The sequence below is a fragment of the Chrysemys picta genome, chromosome 4 (assembly GCF_011386835.1).
Source record: "Chrysemys picta bellii isolate R12L10 chromosome 4, ASM1138683v2, whole genome shotgun sequence".
NCBI lineage: Eukaryota > Metazoa > Chordata > Testudines > Emydidae > Chrysemys > Chrysemys picta.
The window spans coordinates 8673966-8696354 of record NC_088794.1 but is presented as its reverse complement, the minus strand read 5'-3'; the positions used below and the strand labels follow the sequence as shown (position 1 = coordinate 8696354).

Genomic DNA, 22389 nt, shown 5'->3' with positions numbered 1-22389 from the left:
ATCAGACATCCTGGGACATTATTAGCAAATAACTCAACTTGATCAACGGCCCCATGATTAAAGGCCCCACAATTAAAAACTAAGGAGCTTCATTGGACAGGGATTTAAACTGGTCCTGCCATGGCCTCAGGGACCATCACTGCTTGGCTCACTGGCTGGGCTGCAGGATGTTCCTTCTTTTGGGCAGGGAGAGGCAAAAAGGCATCCTTTAAAAAGTGGAAGTTAAATCCTATTGAGGAAAATAGAAAGGAGCATAAAATCTGGTAAATGAAGTGTAAAAATATAATTAGGAAGGCCAAAAAAGAATATGAAGAACAGCTAGCCAGACTCAAAAAGTAATAGCAAAACTTTTTTTAAGTACATCAGAAGCAGGAAGCCAGCTAAACATCCGGTGGGGCCACTGGACAATCGAGATGCTAAAGGAGCACTCAGGGACGATAAGGCCATTGAGGAGAAACTAAATGAATTCTTTGCATCTGTCTTCATGGCTGAGGATGGGAGGGAGATTCCCAAACCTGAGCCATTCTTTTTAGGTGACACATCTGAGGAACTGTCTCAGAGCGAGGTCTCATTAGAGGAGGTTGTGATGGGCTGGATCACAGAAACCCCCTTGGGAGCTGCCACCCGATGTGCCAAGACTACTTCTCTCCCTCTGCTTTACCTGCCAGCTCAGGACTCCAGCACCCCGTCTTGTGAGTCAGACACTCCCGTCTGCTCCAACACAGACCCAGGGTCTGAATTACGTGCCCCAAAGCTGCAGGTTTACCTGAAAGCAGCTAACAGAAGTGTTCCTGTCTTTAGCACTCAGATGCCCAACTCCCAATGGGGTCTAAACTCAAATAAATCCGTTTTACCCTGTATAAAGCTTATGCAGGGTAAACTCATAAATTGTTCGCCCTCTAGAACACTGATAGAGAGATATGCACAGTTGTTTGCTCCCCCAGGTATTAATATATACTGAGTTAATTAATAAGTAAAAAGTGATTTTATTAAATACAGAAAGTAGGATTTAAGTGGTTCCAAGTAGTAACAGACAGAACAAAGTAAGTCATCAAACAAAATAAAATAAAATGCGCAAATCTATGTCTAACCAAACTGAATACAGATAATTTCACCCTGAGAGATGCTTCAGTAAGTTTTTTCCTCAGACTGGACACCTTTCAGGCCTGGGCACAATTGTTTCCCCTGGTACAGCTCTTGTTCCAGCTCAAGTGGTAGCTAGGGGATTCTTCATGATGGCTCCTCTCTCTTTTGTTCTGTTCCACCCCTTTATATATCTTTTGCATAAGGCGGGAATCCTTTGTCTCTCTCTGGGTTTCCACTCCCCCCTCACTGGAAAAGCACCAGGTTAAAGATGGATTCCAGTTCTTGTGACATGATCACATGTCACTGTAAGACCCCCAAGCCTTCATTCCTCCCAGCCTGAGTCACAGGAAGGCTTGCTTGAAAACAGAGCCCCAGTCAATTGTCCTGATTGATGGGAGCCTTTAAGATTCCAAACCACCATTAATGGCTCACACTTTGCATAATTACAATAAGCCCTCCATTATATTTCCTCTTTCTAGTCCCAGATACAAGAGTGGTACATTTATACAAATAGGATGGTCACACTCAGTAGATTATAAGCTTTGTAATGATACTTTACAAGAGACCTTTTACCTGAAGCATATTCCAGTTACATTATATTCACTCATTACCATATTTTTATAAAACCATATAGACTGCACAACGTCACACCCTCTTTCTGCACTTACTGCCAGAGACTTGGACACTGACCATGGCGGAGGCAGTATACCTAAAATTTGTTTTTGGGCTCCCCTGTGGGGCAGACACTCCTGTGTCCCCCAAAAGGGAAAGACCCTGATCCAGCTGTAGGCTCACAGCTACCAGCTATGACAGACCTTTTGCTGGCCAGCAAAATCCCCCTCCCCCCCCTTCACTCAGGTTAGGTTTGCTTCCAGCTAGAGTCCTTGGGGTTCGTTCCCACCGCAGCAGTCACCAGGACCCCAACTTCCAGCTCCAGGATACATGTCTCTGTGCACCTCTTCCACTCCATTACAGCCAGTTCATGTTTCTGAGTCTTAATCGCTTTGTCTTTTAAGTCCAGGGTTTGCTGGTGGGCAGCCTTTTCCTAGGCAAATAGCCCATCAATTTCCATTTGTCTTCCCTTGAGACCATCACTCGATGAGCTGGGATACCACAGAGAACCCCTCCTGCCAGAACAGGCACCCCTCCACTCCTGCCTTGCTAAGTTAGACACTCCAGTCAGCTTCAGCACAGACACAGAGGTTGGGCCACACCCATCTGCAGTTCACTGAAACTGGGATGCACTCTGCTCAGGGGCTTCTTAGTTAACACAGACTTTCACAGTGCCCAGTGTTCAGCCTTTCTGGGCAATTTGCACCCTGTGCAGTTTTAGTTTCTTCTAATCTTCCTTCTTACTTATTTTGCTTCCTTTTCTGTCCCTACTTCCCTTACCCGAAATAAGCAAACAGAAAATAACAGCCCAGTAACCACTTCGTCTGTTCTCCAGCCACCACACTTAACACTCACTTAAAATCACGATCAGTATCTCAAAGCAATCAACTGTGCACAGATCCTGCTCAACTATGCCACTGGGATGGGTTGGATCACAGAAACCCCCTTGGGAGCTGCCACCCGATGTGGCAAGATTACTTCTATCCCTCTGCTTTCCCTGCCAGCTCAGGACTCCAGCACTCTGTCTTGCTGAGCCAGACACTCCCGTCTGCTCCAACACAGACCCAGGGTCTGAATTACATGCCCCAAACCCAGGGCCAGAGCAACCCATTAGGCGACCTCGGCGGTTGCCTAGGGCACTAACCTTTGGGGGGCGGTGACTGCAGCGGCTGGATCTTCTGCCACCCCAGTCGTCGGCGGTATTTCGGGGGTGGGACCTTCCACCGCCTCTGTCGGGGGCGGCATTTCTGGGGCGGGACCTTCCGCCGTCTAGGGCGGCAAAAAGCTGGCGGCGCTCCTGCCCAAACCTCCAGGTTTACCTGAAAGCAGCTAACAGAAGTGTTCCTGTCTTTAGCACTCAGATGCCCAACTCCCAATGGGGTCTAAACCCAAATAAATCCGTTTTACCCTGTATAAAGCTTATGCAGGGTAAACTCATAAATTGTTTGCCCTCTAGAACACTGATAGAGAGATATGCACAGTTGTTTGCCCACCCAGGTATTAACAGATACTCTGAGTTAATTCATAAGTAAAAAGTGATTTTATTAAATACAGAAAGTAGGATTTAAGTGGTTCCAAGTAGTAACAGACAGAACAAAGTAAGTCACCAAGCAAAATAAAATAAAATGTGCAAATCTATGTCTAATCGAACTGAATACAGATAATCTCACCATCAGAGATGCTTCAGTAAGTTTTTTCCTCAGACTGGACACCTTCCAGGCCTGGGCACAATTCTTTCCCCTGGTATCCCAGGAGAAGGTGGGATGGGATGGGATGAAGACCCAAGATCCCAATACAAGCTGCCCTGTGTCCCCAAAGAAGAGCCCTGGCCCCCACCAGGAAATGGGTAATATGATGACTACAGGATATGACAGAATAGTTATGGGGGATTCTGAAGGGGCAGCTGTGAAGGGAGTGCCCAGGGCTGGGTGTGGGAGGGGAAATAGGAGGCACTGCTGTCTCAGGCTGGGAGTAATGGGGTATGGAACTGTTCATCTTTAGGACACATGATAACTAAGGAGGACTTAAACAATATCTTATAGTGATAAACATTTTAAATAACCAGCTTTCAGCCAAGAGTTCTAAAAGAGTTGTCTGAGGCATTCTCCGAACCGCTGATGTTAATTATTGATAAATCTTGAAATGGTGGGGAAATTACAGCAGAGAGGAAGAGAGCTAATGTACCAATATTTTAAAATTGCAAATGGGATGACCTGGAAAATTATATGCTGGTTAACCTGATATCAGTCCCAAGCAAAATAGTATAAAAGTTGGTAGGGGATTCAATAAACAATGAAGCAAGGATGGAAGTAGAATCAATGACAGTCACCATGGTTTCATGGAAAATAGGTCTTCCTGAACAAACCTGATTTGCAGAGCTCTGGGACCACAATGAGGAGGACCCTGAGAGAAGGCTCAGGGCCTGAAAGCCCCTCCCCTGAGGAGTCATAATGAATTCCTCAGAACTGCTCAGACATGAGAGAGATGGGAAGATCTGGAGATCAGAAAAACATCCCAGAACTCCTGCGCTGAGATTCTGGCCTACCATGGTTTAGCTTGCTTTGTTGTGTCTTGCCAGGTGTCTGGCAAGCCTCCCACTCCCTTTGGGGATGAGCAAATTATAAATAAATAGAATAGATACATAGATAGCCATCAAAGTTAGTTTTCTGGTCATTATGTAAATTACCTGTTACCCATGATTATATCAATGAGAATTGGGAATGGAGCTGTTTGTTCATCTTCTCCTCATTGGGGATTTTAGGGCTGGAAATCCCACCTCACTCTTTCAGAAGTCTCTTATCCCCCTCCTCTCTAATCCCAGGAAGTTGGTCCTCATGGGAGAATGTCCTCATTTGCTATGGGAGCCCTGTTAAAGCAACAGAGAGTTCTGTGGCACCTTTAAGACTAACAAATGTATTGGAGCATAAGCTTTCGTGGGTGAATGCCCACTTTGTCGGATGCATGTAATGGAAATTTCCAGGGGCAGGTATAAATATGCAGGCAAGAATCAGTCTGGAGATAACGAGGTTAGTTCAATCAGGGAGGGTGAGGTCCTCTGCTAGCAGTTGAGGTGTGAACACCAAGGGAGGAGAAACTGCTTCTGTAGTTGGATAGCCATTCACAGTCTTTGTTTAATCCTGAGCTGATGGTGTCAAATTTGCAAATGAACTGAAGCTCAGCAGTTTCTCTTTGGAGTCTGGTCCTGAAGTTTTATTGCTGTAAGATGGCTACCTTTACATCTGTTATTGTGTGGCCAGGGAGGTTGAAGTATTCTCCTACAGGTTTTTGTATATTGCCATTCCTGATATCTGACTTGTGTCCATTTATCCTTTTACGTAGTGACTGTCCAGTTTGGCCAATGTACATAGCATTGCTGGCACATGATGGCATATATAACATTGGTGGACGTGCAGGTGAATGAACCGGTGATGTTGTAGCTGATCTGGTTAGGTCCTGTGATGGTGTTGCTGGTGTGGATATGTGGGCAGAGTTGGCATCGAGGTTTGTTGCATGGATTGGTTCCTGAGTTAGAGTTGTTATGGTGCAGTGTGTGGTTGCTGGTGAGAATATGCTTAAGGTTGGCAGGTTGTCTGTGGGCGAGGACTGGCCTGCCTCCCAAGGTCTGTGAAAGCGATAGGTGCCCCTTCCTGGCAAGGCCTGGTGTCACAGCTTTCCTGCTCCTTCCTGGGTCGCGATCATCCCAAACGAAAAGTCCAAAAATGTCTTTAACCGAAACAAGGTCCTCCGTCCCTTTGGGATTTTCCTCAGCCTGACTTTGGCTTGGCCTGCCCTTGCTGACCTTGGTAGCCCTTTCTATGGCCTTGTACGTCCCCTTCCTTAGAGACCATGGGAGAACCAGTCCTACCCTGGATTCTAGGTTCTGCCCCAAGGCCCTGTACCAAACAGGTAGGCCTGCTCCTGTACCTTTGCTGCGGTTTTCCCTGGCTTTCCCCTCAGGTGGAGCTCACTCTGTAATCCATTTGACCTAGCTCCAGGCTTTATTGCCCACAGGCCAAGCCCCCCTGTCATATATGCTCCTCCTTAGAAACTGGCCCACATGAGGGGCAAGTACTATTCTTGTCCAAGCTTCATCCCTCGCCATCTCGTCGCTGTCACCGGCTGCATGCTTGTACAGCCTGCACCCACAGGCCTCTCACCCCTTTTGCCTCTCAGTTAGGGCTCATTCTATAATCAGCTTGGCTAGGCCCCAGGCTGTGCAGCCCAAGGGAAAGCACCCTGTTACATGCCTGCTCTGCCCACTCCTGCTGTTATTGGCCTGGGGTCCTTGCTCCCCATTTCAGACCCAGTTTCCAGGGGGCTGAGTATACACAGGCCCCATTGCCTGGAACTGGAGTTTGCTTGTTCTGGTAACTCTGACATTCAGGCCCTTCATCATTCAGGGGCTGACAGGTGTGGTGAGGGGGCTGGAGAAACCTCACTGCTGAGCGGAAGGAAGTTAAAGAGTTGGGATTCTGGGAGCTGATGGGTTTGTTTGCCCTGCTGCGGGAAGTGGAGCTGGAGACCAGAGATGCCATGTGATCGAGACTACCTGATGCTCTCTTCATGCCCGAGGGGCTGGAGCCTCCTACCAGAAACGCTCTCATGAGTCCAGATTCGAGGACGTCTTTGGGGAGCCCCTTCCTAGGAACAAAACCAGGGTGGTACTGTTGGTGTCACTAGGCATCACCCTAGGTAACTCGGGGGGTTGGAAGACCCGAGAGTCGATGAAGCCCCCCCGCTCTAGGCCTAAGTGAATCAAAGCCCCTGCATGTTAAACTTTACCAACCTCACAGGCCAGTACCTGGGAAGCAATAGTGATAAGGGAAACCTACATGCTTCTAGCTAAAGGACAAGATTACTTGCAGAAAGAAACAGTGAGAACAAGCTGCACAGCCAAGGTCGTGTAATGTAACCAGAGGGAGAAAGGGGGAGAGGTGGGAATGGAGGAGGGGGGTGAGAAAGGACGGGGGAAGAAGGGAAAGGCTTAGTTACAAACTGTATAAAAGACAAAGGCTGCTTATGTTGGTGTGCTTGATTTGAGACATGCCTGTCTCCTTGCACCACTTTGAGATCTCAAATAAACTTTGATTGCTTCTCCACCCTGGTGTGTTTATTGGCGTGACGCACACCGGGCAACAGACCCCACTGTTGCTGTCCTCGGGCACTCTGTGCTGGCAACAGTACGATGATGGAGACATCTCTGTCCCAGAGCTGGGAGCCAGGGACAGGGGAAGCTCCCAGCCAGGCTATGCATCAGGGATGCCATTTCTTCCCCAAGAGACCCACAGGCCCCAAGGAGTAAATGGCTCTTACCTCCATGAGGGATTGGGGTCTTCCATCTAAGCCTCTTTGAGAGCCAGCGTTGCTTGCTTGGATGGGACGAGGTGACCTGTCCCCACTGCTCCCTGACGTGGCTCCGTTACAAGATGCGCCCATCTGGGAAGCTGTGCCAGATCCCAGGGCCTGGAACACAGCTGGGAAGGAGGCTCCTATTCCTGTCACACCCAGAGACCCCATAGAAGGGCCAAGGGGAGAATAAAGGGCAGGAGGTGAAGCTAGCCCTGAGCCTCTGTCCCACCCCCACCTCCTCAAAAGTGGAGCTTTCCGAGCTTCAGTGGGGCTGGAGCTGTGGCCCTGACACAAGGGCCTTTCTGCACCATATGGGGCAGGGAGAGCTCTGCCTGGGCACAGGGGAATGGGATGGGGTAGATCAAGGAAAGGGGGGAGGGGGGTGGGTGTGAGGGAAAGAGCTCCTGCCCCAGATGAAGGAATTTGGGGGGCAGAGGGAAGGACCCTGCTCCACAGAGAGGGGAGAGAGAGTTTCTGTGAGTTCCAGAGGGCTCCATTTCCCCTTCCACTAGCTCCCTGTAGGGGTCCCTTGCTCTCCCGCTCAGAGGGAGGCCACTCCGGCTGGCCCAGTCTGGTCCGGACTAGAGTCTGCAGGGTAGCCGGGGGCCCACAATAGGGCTGGGCGATCAGCTGTTGCTAACAGGCTGCGACCTGGGCTAGGGTCGCTCAACTGGTCAGCCCCTCAATACAGTCTATCAGGAGTGGCTCCGGCCTGGGTGGGGCCCAAGCAGCCCACAAACAAACAGTCTTGACAGGGCTGGCTCTAGCCTGAGTAGGGCTCAGGCAGCCAGCAAACAAACAGTCCTCCAGGTGAGTGATAAGGGAGCTCCTGTCCTGGGCTAGAGCCTCCTTGCGCCGTGTAGGGGGTCAGCCACCCGGGATGGGGTGGCAGGGGGACACGGGCCCACCCTACTCCACTGCGTCCCAGCCCAGGGCCCTGGCAGGGGCAGGATTGGCTGCCCCTGCATTGGCAGGGATCCAGCTCCAACACACCGACTGAGCCACACCGGGCTCTGCAGCCAGCTGCTCCGGGACTGCCCCTGGGCTACTTCCTGCCTACCCGGGGTTTGGTACCTGCGGCCTCCAGGCCTCTTCTGGCTCCTCGGGGTAAACCGCAGCGGATACTCTGGGCCAGTCCTCGTCCACGCCTGGGGATTGGGAACAGCCGGGAGCAGGTTCCTCTCGGGGCCTTCGGAGAACAGGCCGAGCGTCCTCCTCTATTGCAGGTTCTCCCCCAACTGTGCTGCAGGGCTGGCCTTTTATACTTCCGGCCACACCCCGGTCCTTACGGAGAGGGGGGCGGGGCAATATAGGCTCCGCCCTCCAATGGGGCATGTAGGGGGTCCCTCGCTCTCCCGCTCGGATGGAGGCCACTCAGTCTCAACACACTCTCCTAGAAGCCCTGGTTGCCAGGCAAAAAACAGTCCTACAGGCGAGGGGGGCGGGGCAATATAGGCTCCGCCCTCCAAGGGGCGTGTGGGGGGCCCTTGCTCTCCTGCTCAGAGGGAGGCCACTCAGCCTCACTACACTCCTCGTTTACAGGGAGCGGGAGTTGCTGGTGGCCTCAGAGGCAGAGCCCCTGCAGCGCCTCAGGCACCTGGCGCAAGTGCTGGATAATGTGAAGTTGTTGCATGATGTTGGCCGTGACGTCCTCCTGCTGCAAAGGAACGAGGACCTGTCAGAGACTCAGACGCCCCCCCGGAATCAGGGGGCATTAAGGGCACCTGGAACCAACAGCATTTCCACCCAGCACCTGCCCACCTCTGGGGGATGGATTCCCCCTCCTGACCCCCAGAATGGAGTCTTGTTGTCCTTTCTAGTGACCTCCAGTGCCAACCCCCTCTCCTTGTAGGGTGAGCTCCTGCCACCTCCCCCTCAGTGCCCCCGACAGCTGTTCCACCACCAACCCACAGCTCAAGTTCTCAGATCCCTCTCTTCCACTCCTACCCAGGTTGGGCAGGGAGGAGGCTCTAGCAGGGGGGGGGGGGGGCGGGAGGCAGGAGGGATTCTGGCAGCAGTGAAGTGGGATGTGGGGAGGTTGAGACCTTTCCCCAAGTCATCCCAGCCACTAATGCTGAAGCCGCAGGATGGCAGCCCTGGTGAATGGGGCAGATCAGCAGCCCCTGCTGACTGAATCCTCCCGTTCTCTCTAGAGCGGGTCCAGCCTGCCGGCAGCAGGACAAGTTCCCCCGCCCATGTGCCTCAGAACTGCCTGGTCAGTTGCCATCACCCGTCAGTCCTTGGCCTCCCGGGCTGCCAATGATGGGAACAACTCTGGGTGGTGGCTCGGGTGACAGGAGAGGCTCGCAGAGGGCACTTAGAGGACTTTGCTGCCCTTCCCAAGAACAGAAGTCCGTGATGAGGCAATGCTTGTCATTAATTAGCCTTGCTATAGAGCTGGGCTGGAGCTGCTCTGGGGAGAAGCTGGCTCCCGCCTGCTCATGGAGGTGAATTCACCTCCCTTCCCAGGAGCACCTGCTCTTACTCTCATTCCCCACCAGTCGCCTTGCTGCCAAGCCAGTGAATGGCCATATGATGGGAAGGAGGCCTGGGCCCTGCCCCAATCTCCTGAGTCTAATGCAGCTGCTCATCTTGTCCCCCATCAGCTGCTGAGCTTGCCCCAGGAGGGAGTAGGTGAGGAGCAGCCCAGCCTGGCTGACATGTAGAAGGAGGCTGTGTATGGCGAGCACTGCTATCCGGAGGAAGAATCTTCTCTGCCCCTCCAAGAAGAATTTGCCAAAGACCTGAAACCAACCGGATGTGAGGCTTCAGCAGATTGCCCAGGACCAGGCTCCAAATCCTGGCCTAGAACGGCATCTCCGTCGAGTGGCTCCAGGAGGCAGCCACCCACACTGCCAGAGCTGTGCCATGCCCTGGCAGAGTGTCTTTACCTCCCCGACCCTGGCTGTGTTTTTGTACCCCAGGAGCCTGCTGTCCTGGTTCCAGTCGCACACCCACAGGTCTTCGGCTTCGTGGATGGTCAGCTCTGGGAAAGAGAGACACACACACACATTTGTCATTCTGGTTGCAGGGCTTGTGTCCTTCCAATCCCATTGGTGGCTGCACAGTGGGCAGAGTCCTCGCTGTGTGCCCGGCCCAACAGAATTGCGGGGGTGGTGGAGAACACATAAAGAGATAGAGAGAGACTCATCCTCCAGCTGGGCTCAGTCTGAGAGAAATTGGCTGGGGTCCCAGTCTCAATCGTCTAGCGGGTGCCATTTCCCAGCTGGGTTCCTTACCCCTCTGGTGCAGCAGCAGCTGGTAGAGCCAGTAAACCCCCTCCCTGTCCTGCCGGCTGATGTCCTTGGCTGGGTCACCGACGAACAGAGCCAGCTGTGCCACGTGGTGACCCATCCTGGGGAATTCGGCTGAGTTCTAATGGAAGGGAGAGGGAAAGGGGACTCCATCAGCATTTTCCTGTCAGCTCCCAGTCCCCGCCTGGGCCAGGACTCTCCTTCCCCTCAGCCCCTCTGCAGGAGATGCTAGAGGATAGGAGCTAGAGCTGGAGCCTTAATTATCTCTGCCCGCAAGGGAGCCTGGAAGACAGGGATGCGGGCAGGGCCCTCCATGAGGATTTGCTTCCCCAGCTGCTGCAGGATGACAGGAAGGCAGAAATCTGGAGCATGGTCCCCTTAAAAGCGAGAGTTGCCACTTAACCAGGATAAGAAGAACTTGACTCAAGCCAGGCTTATTCTCTGCTTTGACTCTGCCTCCCCAAGAGGAACACTCCTAACCCACAGCCCCTGCACAGCAGATCCTACAGCTGTTGGAGCTAGCCCGCCTACGCCTGGAGTCAGGAAGCTGGGCTCAGAGGCCACTTCCGTCGAACTCAGGGAGGGTGATGGTGGATGTGAGCAGGGTCGTGCTGCTCCTCATGACTCTGGCTCTCTCTCGCGACACCCTGGACACAATCCAGTAGTTATTGTGCTGTGGGGAAAGGAGGCAGCTCAGGATTGATGGGTGGGTGCATGTGTTGTGCTAATGAGTCCCTCCCCATCCCCAAGGGATCTAAGAGTTAAGGTAAAATTGCCCCCACCCTTCTCATTGGGCTCACCTCCAAGATGTAGTGGAGCTTGTCAGTGTCTGGGGTCTTTGCCAGCAGGTTCCCCAGCATGGCGTCCAGAAGGTCTGGTATGACCCTCTGCAGATCCTGCAAAGCAAGGGAGAGTCATGGGTCAGAGTTAGGAAAACTGGGGCTACACCTGCCACAGGATGAGAAGAGGAGTCTCTGGGAAGCACTGGTGAGACCCCCAAACACGTATCCTGGCCTCTCTCATTCACATCCCACTGTAGGCAATTAGCAAGGATTCGGGCAGGATGACAGCTGGCTCTTCAATCCATGATTTAGCTGATCTACCTGGACTTGGGTGGTGTCCGTCTGTGTGCCCAGGGTGAAGATTGCGTGCAGGGCAGCTCGGAGGAGGTGGGTCTCCAGTTCTGGTTCCAGGGCAGGTGTCATGGTGCTGGCAAGAGAGAGGAGCCGGTATTAGACTGTGCAGTGTGGGGCTGGGACTGGCACTGACACGGACGTGAAACTGCAGGAAAATAGGCAGAGGCTGGCGAGAATGGAAACTGAGGCACCGAGCCAGGGAATGATAAGGCCAAGGTTTCCCAGACAGACAGTGGCAGGGCAGGAATGGTGCCTGTTCCCTGGACCCTGCTGCCCCTCCTGTATCTGATCCTGGGAGTCAGCCTCTCCCCAAAGCCATTGCAATGTGACTGGAGTGAAAAGAACAGAGCAGCCAGGAGTGGGAGTGAACCTTCCTGCCACCTCTGCCAGAGGAGCCCCCCTGGGAGTGGGAGGGGCAGTGACTCCCAGCCATGGGCCTGAGCAGCACTGGGGTTAGGGGAACCGGGCAAGAGGGTCTCGGTACCTGAGGTTGGCCACAGCAATGAGGGAGTTGGCCAGGACGGCGCCGGGTGGAGAGTCATGAGGAAGCTCCTCAATGAGCTCCTGTGAGACTCAAAGGAGACAAAGGAGCGTGTGAAATTTGGGCCTGACACTTCCCAATGAGGAGATTACACAGCCAGCACCCGACACAGCCAGCAGGATCCCCCCACCTGCCTCCCGCTCCTCTGATTCCTGCCCACTATTTCTCCCGTCTTCTCCCCAATCTTCAGCGCCAGCAATCTCTGCCCTCAGCTGCCCTCCAGCACCAGCCATCCCCCAACCAGTCCAGGGAGACCCCTGCCCCTCCTATGTCTCTGTCCACCCTCCAGCTGCCGGGCGCCATGTCTCGCTCATCACAATCCTCTTCGCCACAGCTGCCTTGGAGCAGTGCGGCTCCAGTGTGTCCTGCCCCCTCTGCTGTGCAGCGAGACACGCAGGGTGGATGGCGTGCAGGAACACTAGCTGCTGGGCCTCGTCCTGCGCCCACCAGGAGTGCAGTTAGGGGAGAGAGAGCCAGTTAGCCAGGGACCTCCCTGCCCCAGCCACACCAGCTGCAGGACTTAGGCCTGAATGGGGGATAGTGGGGACCCACCCATTGTCCAAATCACCCACAACTCCTACACAAGCAGGGTCAGGAACTGGGACAGTGCCTGTGTGGAGAGGAGACCCCGGCTGGTGTGTGACAAACACCCCCATCTTGGGGGTCCCAGATCATGGAGGAGAAAGGTTCCCATTAGGGGTGGTGGCTCATGAGGGCCAAGACCCTCTGCCGGGGGTCAGGGTGCTGGGAAGGGGCAGGACAATCTCGGTTCCAGCACAACTGGGAAACATTTGTACCTTTTCTCGGCCATGGAGCTGCTCTCAGATGTTTTTGAGAGCAGCCTCCTCTGTTACCACGTCTACCCATTCCTCCTCGTCCTCTGAGTCCCTGGCAGTCCCTGCACCAGGGAGAGAAGGGGACAGGGTGACTCCTGCTGCCACTCAGGGGAAGGACAGGGGCATGGTCAGGGCCGGCTTTAGCAAGAGCGGAGCCCGATTCCTGGGGGCGGGGCTTGCTGCGGGGACCGGGCCGGAGCCGACCCGAGCCGCGGGGACCGGGCCAGGCCGGAGCCAACCCGGGCCGCGCCGCAGGGGCCGGGCCGGGCCAGACCCGGGTCGCGCCGTGGGGGCCGAGCCGGAGCCGGGCCGGGCCACGCCGCGGGGGCCGAGCTGGAGCCAAGCTGGGCCAGAGCCACTGGGGCCTGCGGGAACGGGCCGCGCCTCCCCGGAGCCCTTCTCGCGCCCCCACCACCCCAGCTTACCTTGTGCTGCCGGCCCGCCCCTGCTTCTTTTCAGACTTCCCGCGAATCTCTGATTCGTGGGAAGCAGGGGAGGGGGCGGAGCGTTCAGGGGAGGGGAGGAGGGGGAAGTGAGCTGGGGGCGGGGTGGAGAGCTGCAGCGCGAGGCCCTCTTGGCGCGGGGCCCAATTCAGCCGAATCGGCTGAATCGGCCTAAAGCCGGCCCTGGGCATGGTGGGGCAATGTGCCCCCTTCCCACCTCCTGGACCTAGGGCCGATCGGGCCCCACACTCCCCCCTCTCAGTGATGCCTTCAGCCCCCAACTCCTTCAGGAGCCCATAGCAAAGAGACCCCTCACACTGTCCTGGACTCCCTGGGAGGTGCCTCCCTCCCCCACCCCCCGCCCAATGGAGCACCAAGGACCAAAGTGGCAGCATCTAGTGTCAGTGGGGTTCACGTGGCTCAGGCCAGAAACCTGGGATAGCAACCCGCCCCCATAGCACTGGTCGAGGGCCTGGGCCCAGGGTGTTCACAGCCCCCTCCTCACCCTCCCTGAGCCCAGCCTGGCTCCTCACCTGGAACAAAGCAGAAGCGTCCATCGGCCACGCTGCTGCTCGAGTCCCAGGCGCTGCTGCTGTCCCATGGAGAGCGGGCCGTGCTGCTGGTGCTGGGAGAGGGATCCTCCACCTCCTGCCCTGGGAAGGCTGGAAGTTCCTCAGTGACCGGGCAGGGCGATGCCTCCTGCTAGAAATCAGGGCTGGGCTCCTGGGACCGCTGTTGCCCACACAACAAGCCCCAGAGCCACCCTGCCCGGTTCCACTCCTGGGCTTGGTCCTGCCTGCCCAGCCACATCCTGGCCCAGCTCCATTTTGGCCTGGCCACTGCCTCTCCCACCTCGGTGCCTGCGCTGGGAACGGCACTTCCACCTCCTGGCCCGGCCGGGAGCTCCTTCCCCGCCAGCAGGGATGGAGGGGCTGCTCTGCTCCTGGAGAAGATGGCAGCTGCTTCCCTCAGGCTCTGGGGCCACCTGCAGAGCCTTCTTCCTCAGGAGCCTGGCCATCCTGGAACCCAGCGGGGAGTAGGCGTGAGTCTGCGGTCAAGGCAGCCTCTCACTAACCAGCCTGTTTGGTCCCTCCCCATCCCTGCCCCAGCCAGAGCAGCTCCTCCTCCCCCCCACAGGGGTACAGGGAGGGCAAGCTACCCCCACTGGCAGGAATTCATTGCATGATCTGCTCCCCCTCAATGTTCCCCCTCGTCATCCCTGGGGCTGCAAGAACCGGGGAGTCTCGTCCTTTTTGAGCACTGGGGTCAGTCACAAAGACCATCAGTCACTTTGGACAAGCAGCTCCCTCCTGCCAGTCCAGGCCACACTCAACACCCCCTCCCTCCCGCCCAGGCTAGAGAAGGAACAGAACCCAGGAGTCCGGGTTTCTCCTGGGAAACCATTCCCCACTTCAAAGACCCTAGGCATAGTAAGGCCAGGGCCCCCTAATTTCCCCATTGATTTCCATGCTCAGCAGCTCACAGGGTCTGGCCTAGCTCAGAGACTCTCAGCCTGGGGACAGTCTCCCACAAGGGAAGGGCTGGGAGCCCCATTACTGGGACCTTTCCAAACACACTGGAGACGGCTCTGGAGAAGCCCCTCCCTGGTTTGAGAGTGAGGGGCTCCTGGGGGCTGTTTGCAAATCCAATCTCCTTTGGGAGAGATTCTCTCCCCCTTTTTCTGCCTCTCCCCAGACAGACAGGGAATGGCACCAAGGAACCCTAATGGCACTCACTTGCTCTAGGTGATGGAGCGATGGATGGAGGATGTTCAGTGTCGTCCCTTGTCCTTCTCCTCACTCTCTAAGCCCAAGGCAGGCTGGAGAGGGTGGTGGTGACCTGAGGAGTTACCCTGCCCAGCCAGCAGGGTGATGACACTAAGCGATCGCCTGGCTGTGAAAACAAGAATCTGTCTTATTGCCAAGGGACGGAGAAACTCGGCCAGCAGCAGGGGGTGCAGGACACTGCCCTAGTGCGGGGGTGACAGTGCCTCCAGGATCCTGACATCCCAGCACTTTACACACCTTCCTAGAGCCTCCCAACCCCCCTGGGCTGTCGGGACTGCGACTCCAACTCCACTGATGAGAACCAGGCCTGGGGAGGGGAAGCTACTGGCTCAGGGTCACACTGAGTGTCAGAAGTATGGATGGGACCCAGCAGTCCTTATTTCCAGGCCCCTTCACTAACCACTGCTGCACGCTCCCTCCCACAGCTGGCAATTACAACCAGGCCCTCACGTCCGCTCTCCCTGCCTTTGAGAGGGAGTGTTCTCTGCTGTAGTGTCTGGACCAGGGGATTGTGACGTTGCAGTCTATATGGTTTTATAAAAATATGCTAATGAGTGAATATAATGTAACTGGAATATGCTTCATGCAAAAGGTCTCTTCTAAGGTATCATTACAAAGCTTATAATCTACTGAGTGTGATCATCCCATTTGTATAAATGTACCACTCTTGTATCTGGGACTAGAAATATGAAATATAACTCTGAGGGCCTATTGCAATTATGCAAAGTGTGGGCCATTAATGGTGGTTTGGAATCTTGATGACTCCCATTAACCAGGACCATTGTCTGCAGATGGCTGTGTTTTACCTGTGAGTCTTCCTGTAAACGTGTGTGCTCAGTACAGACAGGCCCGTCCCATGGGCTCAGGCTCAGGCTGCTCTTGCACCGCTGCCCCCAGCCCCACTCTGGAGTGGAGGCTGGGGCCTGGGCCCAGCTCCTGGACACAGGGCGGGGGGGCTGCTCGTGGGGCTGTGGGCCACTGGACACCTAATTGTCACAAATGCTGCTGCCCATCAGAATTTGCCGCTGTGCTGGTTCTGAACAGCCTCAGTAACATCTGCTGAAGCCGCTGCCCTACTCCGCCCATATAACATGCTCCCTGGACTCCCTGCTGCTCTGGGGTGCATGGGGGAGGGAGGGGAACAGTCTGTGCAGGGCGGAAACTGGATGCACATTGCACAGGAGCGTCAAACAGCTGAAGGCAGAGGAAGGAGATAGGCCAAGGAAGGGGCAAAATCAGGGATGGGGTAGGAGCTTGGGTTGAGAACAGGGCTAAGGTGCTGTCAGACAGTGTCAGAGGCCAAGCCAAACCATCTGTGGCTGCAAAAATGGGAGGGTGGGGGAGGAAGAGCAGAAGGAGTCCCAGAGCTGTGTTCTTTCTTAAAGGCACAGTGCATCCCAATGCCTAGAAAAGGCAGCTCTTCCCTATCTGATATGCTGTATCAAGCTGCTAAAACAAACTTGATTTTGTGAAATATTTTACATACACCCCCTCTCCAAAAAAATTTAAAAAAAAAAATGTTCTCTGAAGCTACACGCATTGAGTCCACTGCCTCTCTAGGATCCATTCTCTGAACCTGATACTTACATCCAGGGTCTCATACTCATGTTTAGAGTTTGCAAAAACTTGGGCAAATGGTAAGCACAGCTCCAAAACCTCAGCATCTGTTACATACTCCCTCCAGTATAAAGAATGAATTGTAAACACTGAAAGCTATTAGTATAGACATGTTCTCAACCTGTGAGGTATGCCATAGCCAAAGATTAACAATACGATCCCCAATCTGCTCCTAAAATTCCCAAGAAGCATCAGCCAGAAAGACATGAGTAACAGAAAAGCACCCTACTGGGACATCTAAGGGTTTACGCCAGTGAGTATCTCCTCGCCCTGTCACTCCAGTCATAGTATACACTGTTGTCTTGTTGTGTGACGTCCCCCATCTGATTTCTAGATGTTAAAGAGACAGACATCCACTATCAAGCAAAGCTTGCTTGTGAATGCCTTCTATAACCCATGACACAGCAGGGCATCCCCACTTATCCAAGGGAATGCAGGTAAGAATCCTGGATAAGCGGGGGACGAAGGAAGCAGTTCCAGTTGGAGCACAGCTCCTTGACCCCAAAATCAGCTCCTTAAGCCTCTGCACATCTTCTTCCAGTTACTCATGATGCCTCTGTATTTCATAGAAAGTGAGCCATGGACACTCACGGCCACCGCCTTTCCCTCAGCTGTACCCTCTCCAATATTCAGAGGTCTCTGGACTACCCTCTGAATTGGGTTTCTAGCAGGCCACTTTCAACCCTGAATGCTTTAGCCTCCTCCAATGGGTCCCTAGGCTTACCTCAAGGGGGCATGGCAAAAACCACATTTTGCTTTTTCACCCAAAGTCTGAACATTAGTACAACCCTTATCAAACATAATTTTAACTGCCTTGTTAATCTATGGAAGTAGCCCATCTACAAGTTTTTGGTAGCCTATATCAATATTATTAGAGATTAAGCAAAAATAATTGCCCTTCATATTATCCATGGGGCTCCTTAGGTTTCTGCTTAACAGTACTGACAATGGTGATTGCTGTGTCAGACCCTAATAAAGTTTGGATAATCTCTGAACACAAGAACTGCCAGGGTCCCCGACCTCTATAGCCCTGTGGAGAATGCAGCCAAACCCAGAGCCAAGTTCCTTCTTCAAAATTCCCTCTAGTCAGATCACAAAATTCAACCTGGTCCCTACTTGTCATAAACCACTTTAATACTTCCTCCATACCTCTGCTTTTTGATACAAGGATCTATTTCTTTCATTTTGGCTGATATCTCCTCTGGTAAAAAGTTTTTAACTTTCACTTCTGCACATGTACCACTCTGATTGTTTTGGACTGTCGACATGATTATAGGATTCACAGGAACAGGTGCTGTAGGGGCTTTAGAATCCAGAGGGGTCAAGGAAGGATAAAGTGGACTATAAAGGAATGGAACTTCTTTAGACACTACCACACTCTACACATTAATGCTTTTTCCTTTCAAATGTTTCACTGTCTAATTAAAAGCCCTGTCATTTCTGTATTCTCCCATTGTATTGCTTCTAGCTGTGTTTGCAGAATGTCATTCTGCTCCACAACAGACTCACATTCCTGGGGCTTCTCAATCAAAGCCTCAGACCTTGTAACACTCTGTGCCCCTAGCTCTGTGACCTTGCATTCCACCCTCCTGCACATCCTTGAGTTCAGACATTTTGTATTTTCTACATTCCCACTTCAATGCTTCATTGTTTCACAAAAGCTGACTGCTACTATCAAACTCTGAACAACTGTGGCTTTTGTCTTTTTCTTAGCAACCTTTTGTTGCCAAAAAAAAGTTGCTTTCCAACAGATTAGTCACCAGTGCAAGTGGATTCTGGCTTGTGAGGCTGTCTTCCTCCTTAGGGGGACCCCCACCATGTCTGGCTAGATACTTATCTGCAGATCTCCCCAGCAACTCCATTGTCCCTGAAAAATGCCTTAAACCCCTTTTGACAGACCCACAGTACAATCCAGATTCATAAGCGCTGACTCTGTGGGCGCTCTGGGGCTGGAGCACCAAGGGAGTAAAATTAGTGGGTGCTTAGCACCCACTGGCAGCCAACTCCCCCCTCCCCACTGTGCCTCTTGCCTGCTGGCATCCCCGCTCCTCAACTACTTCCCCTCCCTCCCAGCGCCTCCTGCCCACCATAAACACTGTTTCATGGCAGTCACAAGGCTCCGGGGAGCGGAGTGGGGGTGCACTCAGAGGAAGGGGGAGAAAGAGGTGGGGAAAAGGCAGGGTGGGAAGAGGCTGGGCAGGAGAGGGCGCTTAGGGGAAGGGATCAAGTAGGGATGTGAGCTTGGGGGAAGGGCTGGAGGGGGCAGAGCATAGGATCAAGCGCCCCCTGGCTAGAGGGGAAGTCAGCGCTATGTCCAGTCTAATGAATACCTGTGTCACCCCTGATCTCTAGCCTAGGGTGCCCTTTACACTGCTTTGCTGCTGTAGCTTCCAGTCTGGACTACTCACAAATGGCCTCCAGCATGCATATCACTCCCAGCTAGGCCTGTGTTTGCTGCAGCCAGCCAGCCACTCCTTGGCTCTTACCAGCCTTGGTTATACTGCAGGGTGATTTCAACTTACTCCCAATCTCAGATTTCCCCCAGAAATCTATGCCCTGTTTTGCCCAGCCCTCTCCTGGACAATAGAAATTTATCTAAAGTCTGTCATTTCATCAGTAGAAATAATATGCACATATCTTGTTATCCCAAAAGGAGTTTCCCAAACACTTCAATTTAAATGCACTGGATTGGATAAAACAATATGAGAAGTTTAATAACTACAAAGAAAGAGGTTTTACATGAGTCCAAATAATGAGGCATGAACATCAGAAATGGTTACAAAAAATAAAAATAAAATGCAACTGATGCCTAACTTATGCTAAATTTAAAGCAAAGATTTCTCACCACATGCTCTTAGCAGTCTTGCTGACCAAACTTCTTAGGTCAGGACCCCTTCTCCAGTTCAATGGCCGCTTCCTTTTTCCCTCCTGGTGTAGTGAATCAATTGATGTAGAGAGGAAGGAGGAGTGGGGGGCCTTGGGTGTTTGTCCCTTCATTTTATAGTGTCAGTCCCACTCTTGGAAAACATTTGCAGATGAGATTTAGGAGAGAGAGAGTTTATAGGGAAGGATGCTCCCTGCTGCTTTTTCCTTACCTGTTGGAGCTTCTTTTGTTTCCCTTTCTGCTTGATGACTCTGTTTACTGCTTAAAATGTAAATTAAGCCAAGCACCATTCCTTTGTTTGAGACAGGCCTGTTTGCCAACCTCAGTTTGCAATATGTGTTAAGAACACCGTACGGTGGAATCTTATAACTTCACTTACAATTTTGCCACACACATTTTATCAGGATAATGACCAGCAAATTATGAGATTTCAAATGATACCTCTCAATGCATACTTTGTACAAAGCTTATTACAATAAGTTGGTCAGTTTGACCGTGTGCTTGATTGCTTGCTTGTTTGTTTGAAAAGTGTGAATTGGGAGTGCTTTGTTCCAGGTGGGCCTTGAGTGGGCCTGACTGGTATATAAGGGCAGTCAGCAGCGAACCAGCTGAGCGGCGAACAGCAGGAGTTTGCCTGGGAGTTCGCGTGGGGAGAGCGCACTGAGGCTTTCATCTGCAGGTTTCTCTGAGTAGTTCCTGCAACACTTGAGGAAGCTCCTAAGAGGACGGTGATATGGAAGGTGAGCGATCAGCTGTTGTAACCTGCACAGGTTGTGCCATGTTTGTCTTTCTTCCGCAGGACAGAAGTGACTTTGTCTGTACAAAGTGCAAGCTGGTCTCCATATTGGAGGAGAAGGTTCGAGGGCTAGAGAAACAAGTATCGACTCTGCGTTGCATAAGGGAAAATGAAGATTTCCTGGACAGACGTCAGGAGATGCTTCTACGGCCACAATGTTCTGAAGATTCAGAGCAGGCGCAGCAGGGACAGAAGGATTGTGAGGAGGTTTGGCAGCATGTGACCTCCAGAAGAAGAAAGAGGAGCGTCCATGCACCAGCAATGGAGATACAGGTGAGCAATCGTTTCCATGTTCTCTCTACAGGTGCTAATGCGGAGAGTGGACTAGATGGCCCATCTGAGGGAAGGGAGCAGAAGGAGACTCCACCGATTGGAAGGCAAAAGATGCACTGTCCTAGGGATGGGGGTTCCACGACCACCACTCCCAAGAGGAGGAGGAGGGTGGTGGTGGTCGGGGACTCCCTCCTCAGGGGGACTGAGTCATCTATCTGCCGCCCTGACCGGGAAAACCGAGAGGTCTGCTGCTTGCCAGGAGCTAGGATACACGATGTGACGGAGAGACTGCCGAGACTCATCAAGCCCTCGGATCGCTACCCCTTCCTGCTTCTCCACGTGGGCACCAATGATACTGCCAAGAATGACCTTGAGCGGATCACTGCAGACTACGTGGCTCTGGGAAGAAGGATAAAGGAGTTTGAGGCGCAAGTGGTGTTCTCGTCCATCCTCCCTGTGCAAGGAAAAGGCCGGGGTAGAGACCGTCGAATCGTGGAAGTCAACGAATGGCTACGCAGGTGGTGTCGGAGAGAAGGCTTTGGATTCTTCGACCATGGGATGGTGTTCCAAGAAGAAGGAGTGCTAGGCAGAGACGGGCTCCACCTAACGAAGAGAGGGAAGAGCATCTTTGCCAGCAGGCTGGCTAACCTAGTGAGGAGGGCTTTAAACTAGGTTCACCGGGGGAAGGAGACCAAAGCCCTGAGGTAAGTGGGGAAATGGGATCCTGGGAGGAAGCACAAGCAGGAGAGCGCAAGAGGGGAGGACTCCTGTCTCATGCTGAGAAAGAGGGACGATCATTGAGTTATCTTAAGTGCCTATACACAAATGCAAGAAGCCTGGGAAACAAGCAGGGAGAACTGGAAGTCCTGGCACAGTCAGGGAACTATGATGTGATTGGAATAACAGAGACTTGGTGGGATAACTCACATGACTGGAGTACTGTCATGGATGGATATAAACTGTTCAGGAAGGACAGGCAGGGCAGAAAAGGTGGGGGAGTTGCGTTGTATGTAAGAGAGGAGTATGACTGCTCAGAGCTCCGGTATGATACTGCAGAAAAACCTGAGAGTCTCTGGATAAAGTTGAGAAGTGGGAGCAACAAGGGTGATGTCGTGGTTGGAGTCTGCTATAGACCACCAGACCAGGGGGATGAGGTGGACGAGGCTTTCTTCTGGCAACTAGCAGAAGTTGCTAGATCGCAGGCCCTGGTTCTCATGGGAGACTTTAATCACCCTGATATCTGCTGGGAGAGCAATACAGCGGTGCACAGGCAATCCAGGAAATTTTTGGAAAGCGTAGGGGACAATTTCCTGGTGCAAGTGCTGGAGGAACCAACTAGGGGCAAAGCTTTTCTTGACCTGCTGCTCACAAACAGGGAAGAACTAGTAGGGGAAGCAAAAGTGGATGGGAACCTGGGAGGCAGTGACCATGAGATGGTCGAGTTCAGGATCCTGACACAAGGAAGAAAGGAGAGCAGCAGAATATGGACCCTGGACTTCAGAAAAGCAGACTTTGACTCCCTCAGGGAACAGATGGGCAGGATCCCCTGGGAGAATAACATGAAGGGCAAAGGGGTCCAGGAGAGCTGGCTGTATTTTAAAGAATCCTTATTGAGGTTGCAGGAACAAACCATCCCGATGTGTAGAAAGAATAGTAAATATGGCAGGCGACCAGCTTGGCTAAACAGTGAAATCCTTGCTGATCTTAAACGCAAAAAAGAGGCTTATAAGAAGTGGAAGATTGGACAAATGACCAGGGAGGAGTATAAAAATATT

The 22389-nt window shown here is 52.9% G+C and overlaps 1 protein-coding gene and 1 long non-coding RNA gene across 3 annotated transcripts; both read right to left on the bottom strand.

Moving 5' to 3' along the window:
* Positions 1–5113: 5113 nt before the first annotated feature.
* On the bottom strand, positions 5114–12099 carry LOC122172927 (uncharacterized). 2 transcript variants are annotated; one of them, XM_065594443.1, is made up of 8 exons: positions 11922–12099; positions 11405–11510; positions 11102–11197; positions 10287–10422; positions 9939–10033; positions 8122–9791; positions 7012–7193; positions 5114–6339 (listed from the first exon to the last, which is right to left on the bottom strand). In XM_065594443.1, exons 2-6 carry the CDS (start codon positions 11504–11506, stop codon positions 9501–9503), a joined length of 720 nt encoding a protein of 239 aa, XP_065450515.1. In that variant the 5' UTR covers positions 11507–11510; positions 11922–12099; the 3' UTR covers positions 5114–6339; positions 7012–7193; positions 8122–9500. The 2 variants fall into 2 exon arrangements, with proteins under 2 accessions (XP_065450515.1, XP_065450514.1); XM_065594442.1 differs by having other exon boundaries at positions 7012–9791.
* Positions 12100–12218: 119 nt separating this feature from the next.
* On the bottom strand, positions 12219–14247 carry LOC135983344 (uncharacterized). The gene is made up of 3 exons (XR_010600931.1): positions 13791–14247; positions 12776–12876; positions 12219–12415 (listed from the first exon to the last, which is right to left on the bottom strand). It is a non-coding gene; the product is annotated as an uncharacterized LOC135983344 (long non-coding RNA).
* Between the last annotated feature and the right edge of the window lie 8142 nt (positions 14248–22389).